A 13,035-nucleotide genomic window follows, 5' to 3' on the forward strand; every position below is an offset into this window, starting at 1 on the left:
GGGCAAGAGGAGAATAGAGATTGGAGTAAAGGCATATTTTCAAGGTTTTTAGCCTGAGCACATGTAAGAATGGAGTTGTCATTTGCTAAAATGGGGAAGATTGGAGGGGAATTTGGCTGGGAGTTTTTGATGTAGGGGTTAGTTTGGGGTACATTAAATTTGAGATGATTGTTAGACATCCAAGTGGAGGTATTGAATACGCTGTTAGATAGATATTGGACTCTGGAGTCCATGAGAAAGGATAGGGCATTTATAAAGTGAGAGCATAGAGGAAAACAGAAGTTTACTATTAAAATACTTTTAACAGCAAAACCTTTTCCTTTGAAACTGCAAATTCTCTTCTCATGGATATTGGAGTCTCTATAAAAGTGGTATTCTATGACTATGTTAGTAGAAATGTTGTCCAAATGCAATAAACCACCTCAAATTTAGGGCATAGAACAGCAACCTTTTTATGATGCTCTTGGATTCTGGGGCTGGAATTTCGATAGGCACAGCAGGGATGTCTTGTCTTTGCTCCACAGTGTCTGGGGCCTCAGCTGGGAAGACTTGGACATCTGGGGGCACTCAGTGCTGCTTCACTCACATGGTGCCTGGGCCGGAATGAGGCAAAGGCTGATCCTAGCTGGGATGCAGACCAAGGGCCTCCATGTGGAAGAACTTTTTGCCTTGGGCTTCTCACAAGATGTTGGCTGGGTTCTGGAGAATGAGCCTTTCAAGAGACTCAGGTAGAAGCGGCATAGCCTTAGAAGTTGCATGTGGATAGTTCTGCCATACTCCGTTGGTTGGAGCAGTCATGGATTTAGCCAGGTTCAAGAGAAGAGGGCAAAGTTCCCTTCTTTCAGTGGGACAGGTATCAAAGAGTTTGGTCCATGCTTTCTAACCACCACAAATGCTCTTTGAATTTGAGGTTCTGCCCCTAATCCATAGTTACTTTAAAGGAAGAAGTTCTAACACAGGATCCATGGGCATGGACTCTTAGCCCCAGTTATAAATTGCTTCAAGCTAAGCAACCAGGACTACCTTAATATCTCTTGTAGGGAAAGTGACCAGAATAAATTTGAGAAAAGAGTCTTCCTTCTCTTCAAAAAGTATTGATCTATATTGTTGGTTTGTGATGTTGAGATTCAGAAATTTGTTTCCTTTCTCTGCTTTATTTCATTTGCCTGGCTTAAAAGAATATTAATAACTTAGATCGCATTGTAGATTAGTGGATGCTTTTATGACTCTTATTTGGGCTTTGGCCAAAGATAACAGAACCCACAGGCTTTTCCAGCAACTTGCCCTTCTCCTCCCTTCAGTTGCCTTCAAGCTTGGAAATTATGACATGACGATTTGCTTGCCCAACTTACAGTTGTTTCTCAAAGGCTGTACTCATTCTGTTTTAAAAAGTTGGCAGCCTGCCTCTGATCCCTGTGAGGGTGAGCCCATCGGCATTCACAGCTCATTGGAAGGATGCTTTGCTTCTCTCTGGAAAAACTTCCAAATTCTAGGTAGCCAGTCATACAGGGTAGAGTTCATCTTGTTTCCCCAGATGCAGAAGTCTTACGGGTGCCATACTTTGCAGTATTGTGGCCATCAGTGACTGTTCAGCAGGAACTTTTGCAGTGGAGGTGGTATTTATGTGTGTGTGCAAATGTGAGTAAAGGAAACTATAAAGGAAATGTTTTTTGGTGTCTTAAATCTAATATCCTGTTGGAAGCCCTGAATAGGAATGATACGTGAGGGTTGCCAGCAGAGAGCTTCTCAAATGGAGGAAATGGAATTAAAACAAGAAAAAGCCTCAGCTGCATACATCATATTACAACAGTATTAGTAAGTACTGCAGGCATTCAGAGTTAAAGCAGTGATTGGGCCAGAGGTGAGTTAGGGAAAGCCTCGAACACTGGCTGGAAAGGGACATATAATGCCACCAAGGAGAAAAACAGTTTAGGCGAGACTATCTGTGAGAAAAGAACAAAGTCTGAAGGGGTGGGGGTGGAGAAGGAGATAAGGTGACTTGACGGAAGACAGGACATTTTTGAAAGTCATCTTGAGGCTGGAGAAAGGAGCTGGAGTTGCCTAAGTTGGCTGAGGAGTTGGAGAGCCTTAGGCAGGGAGAAAGATTTTGTAAAGGACAATGAGAAGTTAGTTATATTTTTGAGCTGGGGGATGTGCTGTGATTTTACTCTTATTGAAAGGAAAACTGAAAGAGTTGGTCTGCTTCTCAGAATACTTCTTAGTGGACGCAGTGTCCTGGCCTGGGAGAATCTGGCTTATCAGTGTAGTTGTAATTCATACCAGCGGTTTATTCATTCTGCTGGATACTGGGGTCAGTCCAGTATAGCGGTTACAAGTGCAGGTTATGGAGTTATAGTGCTTGGGTCTAAATAGTGGTGATGGTGATGGAAAGAAGGCCTGTGGAGGAAGGCCTTGGCATTTTTGAGCAGCTGAAAGAAGAGCAGAGGGAGTGCCAGGAGCTCAGCCAGCAGGCTGGTGCCAGCTGACACAAGAAAGGCAGGGCTACCCAGGCCCTCGGCCACATTAATAACACCAACACTTATATACTGTGTGCTAGCTGTGTCCTACGCACTTCGTGTACATTAATCTTTAGTTCTAACAACGATCCTGTGAGGTAAGTCCTGTTTTCTCCCCCTTTTTACAGATGAGGAAACTGAGGCACAAAGAGGCAAAATAACTGGCACTCTCTCACAAGTGGAGGATTCAGGTCTGGGCACTGTGGCTCCAGGATCCATGCTCTAAGCACAATACTTTTCTGACATGATATTACATATTTTGTTTCTCAACCTAAGAACAATGCAAGGTCGTCAATGGGGTTTTAACTAGGGGAATAGCAAGACCAAGTCTATGTCTTGAAAATCTCTCTCTACAATGTGGAAAATTGACTGGAAGGAGGCAAGCATATGTGGGGAGACAGTTCAAAGCTCTTGTGGCCCAGCTGCATTGTGGCTCTGAGATTTCTGTCCGATTTTCTTTGATGCCTTTTCTTGGGGGAAAGGGTGTGTGTGTGCTGGGTTCTGATATTTTTGGTTAAATATCAATTTACTACTTATACTGCAGCATTTATTCTTGGGTTGCAGTAACCTTATGTCTTGAGGGGATGGAACCTGATCATAATTTATTGACTGAAGAGTTTTTTAGAGGCCGTCCAGCCCAGTTGCTCTTCCAGTATCAGAATTACTGCTGTGACATTTCTCACGGTGAGCATTTAACCTCCATTTGAACACCAAACGCAACAGGAACGTGGCAGTTTGTCCCTTCTTTCTCTGAGTCGCCTTTGCCCTTCAAACAGTCACCAAGTCCCATGCTGTCTTCCTCATTAATGTCTCTGGAAGATGTCTGCTTGAAAACATTTCTGAGGCTGCTACCCAAGTTTGGGCTGCCACCACCTCTTACCTTGATCCTTTCATCTTAAAGAATCTTTCTGAAATGTAAATCAAATGATCATTTGTCTGCTTCAAGCTTTGCAGACCTCACCATTGCCCTATTTCTTCATGTGGCTTACCTGAGAGTCTTCTCCAACCTCATCTCACGTCAGAGTCTCCTTATGCAGTTTCTGCAGTGTTCTGCTTCATGACAACTGCCTGGACCCCACCCTGAAGATTATTATTGAGTCCAGCTAGTGTAAGGACCAACGTCTGGCTTCTCACAGTTCCTTAGGTGATTCTACTGTGCATCTAGAGTTGAGCTCTGACCTCTACTGTGTATTCCCAGGTTCTCAATCTGGCCACTCATTAATATCATCTGATGAGCTTTTAAATGTTGAAACCTGGTTCCCACCCTCAGCATCTGGTTTGGTTGCCACGAATTTTTGTATTTATTTTAAGAAGTATCTGCCCTTATAATTCTAATCTGCAGCCAGGGGTTGGAACCTCTGCATACAGAGGAAATCACTCCGAGGACAGAATTCAGAGTATATGTTATGGGGAAACAGATTCCAGTTTTGGAGTGATTTACTCTTTTCATGTAGAGATCTCCAAGTATTTGAAGAGCCACTCTTCCATAATTTAGTTTTTTCTCTGCTAACTCCACTTCCTGTTCCTCAAGCCTTTTTACTGGGCAAAACATTCAAGTTTTTGGACTCCTTACACCCTAGGAGTATGTATTTGTTTTTTCAGTGTGCCATTTAAAATGTGATACAATTAGAATATCATTCTAGATATGGGCCAGTTCCAGCAGGACTAATAGATCCTTTAGTTGTAACACTCTATATGTGTGTTAACACACTATAATGTCACATTGACTTGGTATCATGGTTGACTCATGAGTTACTTAAAGATCAATTAAAACTCCCTCTGTAGCATAATGGCTAAGAGCAGGAACTTTGAAAACAGACTACTGTATTTGGGTTAGGATTCCAACTCCATGCCTACTACCAGTATGACCTTGGGTGACTCACTTAAAATCCCGTGCCTCAGTTTCCTCCTCTGTAAAATGGGGATAAAAATAGCATCTATCTCATAGGATTGTGTGAGGATGAAATAAATAAAGAAATATATGTCAAGTGCTTAAAACAGTGGCTGATACCTAGTAAGTACTATATAAATATTAGCCATAATCATTAGTTATTTGGATTGCTCTTAAACCCAGGTGATTTAAAAAATAAAAATAAATATATATATATAATTGATTTCAGAGAGAAAGGGAGGGGGAAAGATAGAAACATTAATGATGAGAATCATTGATCGGCTGCTTCCTGCACGCCCCCTACTGGGGATCAAGCCTGCAACCTGGGTATGTGCCCTGATTGAGAATCGAACCCGCCACCTTTTCTGTGTACCATGGACCGGTGCTCCAACCAACTGAGCCACCCTGCTGGAGCCCTTAATATATTTCCCTTAGTCTTTTTAGGACCTGGAGCTATCCTCAGGTAAACTAGGTGGAGATATTGGATTAGGGCACCACTTAACCCTCCTGTCCTCTCCTTGTCTCCTTACATACACCAAATCACAGTGTTACTAACTTCCTCCCTCAGGATATGATACAAAGGCCCATTGAAATGCATGTGTTTTACATTGCAGGGAAAGCAGACTTTATCATTTAACTCACTTTATCATTTAACTCGGCTAATCTGAGGAATTTATCTGTGTCCCAGGGCATTGAGAAAATTCATTTAGCATAAAATATGTTGATGAAAGGGATGCCATGGGGGGTGGGGTAGGGAGGAACTATACAGCAGTAAGGTACACCCAGTCCCTTACTATATAGGAGGGATGCTGTACATCCATTATGTTGTATGTGTGTTTTAAAAAAACTTTTACAACAATCCTTAAAAGAGGGGCATTTCTCATTTTACTGAAATCAGTAGTCAAGTAATGTTTTCCAAACAAAGAGCTAATAAATGGCAGTCAGGGTTTGCACCCGGCCCAGCCAGTATAAAGTTTCATTTCCTTGGCCTCATACCCCACTGCTTTGGAGCAGTGTGTCTGGTTGGAGGAGTGGAAGTGTCACAAAGTGGGGAGACTGTGTGACACACAAATTCTGTCTGTTTTGTGGTTTTCATATAGAGTCAGACCAGTTTTCAGGCAGCTTTAACCATAAACTGTGCACTTAGTAATTGATGAAGCATATCCGTATTACTTTCAATTTGGAGAGATTTATGTTTGTTAGGTTCTTGTTCCTTTAATCTGAAGTATTTGTGATCAAATATAGTACCTATCTCAAATGAAGTATGGAAACTACATCAGTTTGTTTCTTTAAATTTCTTACCATTATTATCTTAGAAATAATAAGAGGTCTTGGTATTTCATAGTTGTCAGAATTTTCCCGAAGACAGCTGAGTATGCACTAGATTTGGGGTAATTCTTTTGGTTTTGTCTTTAAAACCCTGGCTGTCCTCCAAGGATCAGAGCACTAGGTTTCCTTCCCTTTTGCTGTTCCCATTCCTGGTAGTCTCTGCCTCTTGAAGTTAACTGTAACTCTGATAATTTTATTCTCTCTGTTTCTGGATATACACTGGATAACTATGCAAAGGTAGTGCTAGTGATCAGGTTTGGAATGGAGAAAATAATGTGCTTGGCACAAGAGGCTTTAACTTTTCCCAGAAGAATTACAGTGAGGTAAGAAGAATGAGGGAAATAGACTTTTTTGGGGGTTAGAGTGCTCCAGAGTGTCCTGAAAAACTGTCCTTTTCCTTATTTCTCCAAGCTCTACTCCCCAGGAATTTAGTACTTCTTTCATATATTCAATTTTGCCACATTAGTGGGGAACTCTAATTCAATTTTTCTTACATCTCAGTGTCCATTTTTACAAGGAAGAGTTGGTTTCTGACTTTAAAGCAAATCCTATTATTTGTAATTGAGTGTTACAATAAGTATAGTTCAGATTGGGCACTCAAGTGCTAACATTTTGTCTTTCTGGGAAATCAAAATTAGATTTATATATAGACTTAAGGTGCTATTGGGATTTGTAAGCAATGAAATTATATGTTTATTATACAAGGATACTTACTTTGAATTATCTATTTTTTAAATTTGAAATTTCAAAGTCTTACCATCTAGGGTAATTATGAATGGTTAAGTTAACAATGATTACATAGTTAAAGCTTTAATATTTAAATATGGACTCCTATCATTCATTATACCTTTCATTCTACAGTGAAAGTTTTATAAAGATTGAGTGTCTTTGTCTAGCATTAATAGCCTTTTACTTTTTCTCCTCTTCTTTTAAAAAAAATTTTATTCATTGATTTGAGAGAGATAAACATTGATTTGTTGTTCTACTTGTTTATGCATTTATTGGTTGATTCTTGTATGTGTCCTGACTGGGGATCCAACCTGCAACCTTGGTGTATTGGGATGATGCTGTAACCAATTGAGCTACTTGGCCAGGGCTAAAAATACACATATTTTTAAATATATATATTTCTATTGATTTCAGAGAGAAAGAGAGAGGGAGAGAGAGAGAGAGAAACATCAGTGATGAGAGAGAATCATTGATCGATCGGCTCCCTCCTGCATGTCCCCTACTTGGGATCGAGCAAGCCCCACAACCCGGGCACGTGCCCTGACTGGGAATCAAACTGTGACCTCCTGGTTCATAGGTCGATGCTCAACCACTGAGCCACACTGGCTGGGCTAAAAATATATTCTTAAAAGGACTGTCTTCTCTAGAAATTAATGCAAGTATATTTCTATATTACTTTATACTTTGATTGCCTTAGCCACTGAGCCTTTCCTGACAGCAAAGAGGAGCTTAGTGTAGGCAACAGATAAAATACAAGTATGCGCTATTTAAGATCTAGGTATTTCTACAACCAACACCCCCCAAAAAATCGCATGATACATTGCAAGGTGAAACAGAAATTATCTTTAGATCACATTCTGTTCTGAATGGTTTTCCTCCCTCTCCTCACTTTCTACCCTCCTGCCTGGGCCCTGTTGTAAACCCACTGGTGCGTGAATGTGAAATACAAGTCTTATTTTAAAAGAAGTTTTATGAAATGATGTAATGAAACCCTTTGGTAAGTGGTCCTGACTTGTGTTCTCAACTCGCCCTTGGTTTAGATTGAAGTATATAAATGAGAACTGTGATTTTGGACAAACTTTTTTAGTGATCTTTACAGTAATAAGTTCCCCATTAGACAATAGTTGTTTGTCTTATGACTTGTTGTTGGTAAATTTATCCCCAAGGGGTTGAGAAATTCCTGTTTTGAAAAGTCCAGAAAGTCTGGTGATTTACTGTTTCATTTTCTTTTTCTTTCCTCTTCAGTTGTAGGAAACAGTATCACACTTTTCCTTCATATGCTAACATTTACTATCTTCTAACCTAAATTTAGCAAACACCTTGAGAGAATTAAGCCCTATGTCATACCCTAAGACAGCCACTGTATGGAATGTATTGTTTTCTCTCCTGTGCATCCAGAATGGTACTTGGCACTTAAATTGTTGTGCAAATCACTTTCTGTGTTCTGGGGTTCAGTGAAAGTGGTTATTGAATCTCAGGCTTAGGATTATTCCATAGGTAAGAAATACTTTAGTTAGAGTAGGGGCCCTGGCTGGGTCGCTCAGTTGGTTACAGCATCATCCCAATAAGCCAAGGATGAGGGTTTGATACCAGGTCAGGGCACATACAGGAATCAACCAATGAATTTATAAATAAGTGGAATAACAAAATGATGTTAATCTCTGTCTGTCTGTCTGTCTGTCTGTCTCTTCCTTCCTCCCACCTTCTCTCTCTAAAAAAAAAAAAATCAATAAATTAAGAAATAATAATTAAGTGAGGTTCTTTAGATTGTAATTTGAAAAATCAGAATTAAGATTGTGAAATAAAGTTAGATCTTTTAAATTTTTTCCCAGTAAAACAATTACCACAAAGCTAGTTGGCAATGGTTTTCCTAGGCAATTTGGCTAGTGCTCTCTTAGGGATATGCTCTTGTTATGAAGAGCATTTGGTCTGATTGCTCTGTGGCCCCTGTTGGTTAAATATGGTTTGTAGCTAAGCAGCCATTAAGGAGATCACTATCTGACTCTTTGCCCATGTCCTCATTGAAAATGCTACCTGCTTTTTGGCTTTAATTTACAACTATTAAAACTATATTTTTTTATATAACTATACTAGAGGCCCGGTGCACGAAATTTGTGCACTTGTGTGTGTGTGGGGGGGGTCCCCCCTCAACCTGGCCTGCGCCATCTGGCAGTCTGGGAGCCCTCGGGGGATGTCTGACTGATCTTAGGCCCACTCCCCGTAGAGCTGGCCTAAGCCAGCAGTCAGACATCCTTAGCGCTGCTGCAGAGGCGGGAGAGGCTCCTGCCATCTGCTGCGCTCGCCAGCCGTGAGCCTAGCTCAGGGCTTCTGGCTGAACGGAGCTCCCCCTGTGGAAGTGCAGTGATCACCAGGGGGCAACTCCTGCATTGAGCATCTACCCCCTGGTGGTCAGTGCATGTCATAGCGACCCGTCATTCCATCGTTCGGTTGATTTGCATATTAGCCCTTTATTATATAGGATGTATGATAGCTATTTTATATATATGATATTAGCATATATATGATAGCTATTACATTATTATTTACAGTAATTAGACTAAAAAGTAAAACATAACATGAGTCACTTTTGGTGCTTTAAATTTATGGAAAAAACTATTAGCTAGTTTCTGATTTAAGAAATAGCACAATTACCATTCTATTTACTAAAACCCCAACTCAAATTAAAACAACAGCAAAAATCCTCTGAGTTATGGACTAGAAATGAATTGGACTATTTTCAACAACTTGTAATTTGTTAATGGTACCAGTATATTAGTTTGAAAATGCAAATATTCATGCATGATTCCAATGTTAATCTATAACTGATCGGATATTATGGGATGCTGCTTTGTGGTTCTACCTTAGAACTTCAGGGAGCAGACTGAGATGGCTTTATGTTTGTATCGAAGATAAGCAAATTTATAATAACACTGGAGTATATTTTGAAAAGTAGGTGTCTATTTCTTTAAATCCTTTGTTAGAAGAACCACAGTTTTTTGGTTACATAAGAGCAGCAGTGTCCAACAAAAGTGGAATGCAAGTCACATATGTAATTCTAAAGTTGTTAATAGCTGTATTAAGAGAAGTCAAAAGAAATGGGTGAGATTCATTTTATTTTTATTTATTTATTTTTTAAAAATATATTTTATTGATTTTTTACAGAGAGGAAGGGAGAGAGATAGAAAGTTAGAAACATCGATGAGAGAGAAACATCGATCAGCTGCCTCCTGCACACCTCCAACTGGGGATGTGCCCGCAACCCAGGTACATGCCCTTGACCGGAATCGAACCTGGGACCTTTCAGTCCGCAGGCCAACGCTCAATCCACTGAGCCAAACCAGTTTCGGCGAGATTCATTTTAATAATATGTTTTAGTTTCCCCAATATATCCAAAATATTATCAATTCAATACCAATGAGATATTTTACTTTTTTTAAAGTGTATTTTACACTTAAAGCACATCTTGGTTTGAACCAGCCACATTTCAAGTGTCCAATAGCCACACATGGGAAGTGGCTACCATATTTCATTACATTTGCATTGCAGTAGAATATACATAAATTGGCATGTTAGACAGATCTATATGCAAATCAGGTCCTTGGAAACATAAGGCCGATCCGGATGCTTTTAGCCTAGGAGGCATATTTTAACTTGGCTCTAATGGGAATATTGTAAGAGAGTTCTAGTGCCCTTTGATTTCTTGTTGAAGGTAATACACACCATGGTTACAGTGCTTTAGCATGTAACATGTAGCCTGCTCTGAGAAATAAATAAATCAAGAAGTCCAGTTAAGTGTATGTTTTTGTATGTATTCAGCCTTTTCTTAAATGTTCTCACTATCCCAGAGAGCCATCTCAATATCTGTACATTTGATCTGTACATTTCTTAGTCTTTGGCTATTACTTGCTGTTACTTTCACTATTTCTCAAGACTACTTAGTCGGTGTTGCTATTCAGAAAGAGGACTAAAGGTGGTCAGCCAGATTGGTTTGTCATACCTAAACTTTTCCCTGGGGTATTCATTAACCTGAGGACAACGTATATGCCCGGTATTTAGTTTCTCTTCTCTCTCATTTCAGACTGAGAAATTTATAAGACAAAATTACTTTTTGTTGAGTGGGAGAAATCCCAGTTAGATCCTTGCTTATACTCTTAAAGCTGTAGTCTTGGAATTAGCTCTCTGTCCTCCCTGAACATCCACACCCCACATTTTGGTCTTAGTTCAGGTTTACTGTATATACTTCCCAGTTCACTTAAAGGGTATAGGGTGGAAAGAAGGGAACTGATCCCTGTTGAGCATCTGTTGTAAGCTAGGCACTGAGCTGGGTGCTTAGAAATATTATTTCAACAGCCCTGAGGGGTGGGAATTATGATCTCTATTTTATAGATGAGGAAATGGAATTCTGGAAGTAGTTTTTCACTTCATATTCCTCAGGTAGATTATTGAACTTGGCATCATGCCCACGTCGTCCTCTAGTTTAGAAGCTGTGATGTGCTTCCTTAAGTAGAGATTGTGAATGTGAATGTGTTGGTCTAAACTGGGAGAGACATGCCAGGATCCTTTCCAAAGCATCTTTTATCCTTAATCACAGACCTGATGCCTGTGTTGGGTACATAGGGTATTTCTAGATTGTTTACCCTACCAGGGCTTGTAGTAACCATATGAACACTTTGGTTTACAGTTGGGACCCCTGATTCCAGCAGGATGGCCCAATGGAATCAGCTACAGCAGCTCGACACACGGTACCTGGAGCAGCTTCATCAGCTGTACAGTGACAGCTTCCCAATGGAGCTGCGGCAGTTCCTGGCCCCTTGGATTGAGAGTCAAGATTGGTAAGTCCTGCCCAGCCAGTGTGGCTCAGAGGTTGAGTGAACCAGGAGGACCCTGGTTCAATTCCCGGTCAGGGCATATGTCCAGGTTTTGGGCTCAATCTCCAGTAGGGGGTGTGCAGGAGGCAGCCAATCAATGATTCTCTCCCATCATTGGTGTTTCTCTCTCTCTTCTCCTCTGGAATCAATAAAAATATATTAAAAAAAAAAAAAGATTGGTAAGTCCTTCTTGAGAAACTCCCAAATTGTTAGGTTTTGATTTGCATCAAGAAGCATGATCGTAACTCTGTTCTATTTCATTGAAAAATGTATGGGTACAGGTGATGAGGTAAAAGAGATAAGGAGGTAAAGAGGTACTCTTAGTCTTGTATAAACATTTTCTATATTAAAAACATACACTAACAACCGACTTTTGGCACATCAGCCTGCTTGCTGGTAAAAGTTTTTAGGACTGATTTGGATCTCACTGACTCGGTGAGATCCTCTATATGTTCTTATGCTTCAGAGACATGCTGCAACTATTTTTTGTCTGAATGAGAATTCTATCATGGGTAGACGTTTGGGTCCTTGCTTCTCATGCCCCTTTAATTAGAGGAGAGAGACACAGAGTAAGAGAAATAGACTTGTTCATAGAGGAGATAATGGCACAGAATTCCAACAACTATTTCACTTTAAGGTGTTCAGATCCACCTATTAATTTTGGTTTAATTCAGGCCTATGACCTAACTTTTCCAGAATTTGGTGAAGTGCCAGGGAGGTGATTCAGAGCTGTTGGAGATAGGCCCTACCTTACCCTGGTATTGCTTAGTTGTTACTAATAATCTGACCACAGAGTTGACTGAGAAGTTAAAGCAAAAAGCATATCAGTCCACTTCATTCAGATATTTTATAAGTATAGACTATGACAATGGCTAATAGTATCTAGAATAATTACTTATAATTATTAAATTGCTGATATTTATTGTTGCTGAGCAAGATAAATCTAAAATGAGTGGGTTAAAGTATTGGTTTTGCCTTGTTTTTTTCCTCCTTTGCCTTGGTTTTTTCCTCCTTGATGGTGACTTGTGTGTTTGTGTGTAGGGTTTCAGAATCATTCCTTATTACTTTTTCTTTTCCTAGGGCTTATGCAGCCAGCAAAGAATCACATGCCACTTTGGTGTTTCATAATCTCTTGGGTGAGATTGACCAGCAGTACAGCCGCTTCCTACAAGAATCAAATGTTCTCTATCAGCACAATCTGCGAAGAATCAAGCAGTTCCTTCAGGTGTGATGAGAAACTGAACCAGACAAAGGGTTTTAGATTTCTTCCTGCCAGTATCTTTTCTCAATTGGCTAAATAATGAGAACCTATCTTGTACTTTAAATATAAGGAGAAGTAATTAGCCCTTTCTCAAATCTCTGTATGCTAACCCATGAGCATCATTACCTGAAATTTACTTCTTTAGTTAGTTGAAGTAATAACCTGATTGTTATGTTAATATTATATTAACATGTTAATAACGATTGTAACCAGGTTCCCTCATAGGAAGATGACTCATTCATTCATTCCTTACCCCAGGACATGCTTAGAGATAGAAAGTGGGGGAGAGAGAGAGAGAAAGAGAAACATCCATGTTTGTCTTCCATACCTGCCCCCCTGCCCCGACTGGGGATTGAACATGCAACCTAGGTATGTTCCCTGACTGAGAATCACACTGACAAAACCCTTCATCGCACAGAATGATACTCAACCAACTGAGCC

General features: G+C 40.1%; 1 protein-coding gene across 5 annotated transcripts in view; it reads left to right on the forward strand.

Moving 5' to 3' along the window:
* The window catches only part of STAT3 (signal transducer and activator of transcription 3), a 48,863-nt gene that overhangs the window by 14,844 nt on the left and 20,984 nt on the right, over nucleotides 1–13,035 (forward strand). For all 5 annotated transcript variants that reach the window (XM_006092366.2, XM_006092370.3, XM_023756908.1 and 2 more), the window contains exons 2-3: nucleotides 11,147–11,297; nucleotides 12,414–12,558. In XM_006092366.2, coding sequence (XP_006092428.1) covers nucleotides 11,170–11,297; nucleotides 12,414–12,558 — 273 coding nt within the window. In that variant the 5' untranslated portion in view covers nucleotides 11,147–11,169. The remainder of the gene's footprint in view (nucleotides 1–11,146; nucleotides 11,298–12,413; nucleotides 12,559–13,035) is intronic.

This window comes from Myotis lucifugus, unplaced genomic scaffold (genome assembly GCF_000147115.1).
Source record: "Myotis lucifugus unplaced genomic scaffold, Myoluc2.0 scaffold_100, whole genome shotgun sequence".
NCBI lineage: Eukaryota > Metazoa > Chordata > Mammalia > Chiroptera > Vespertilionidae > Myotis > Myotis lucifugus.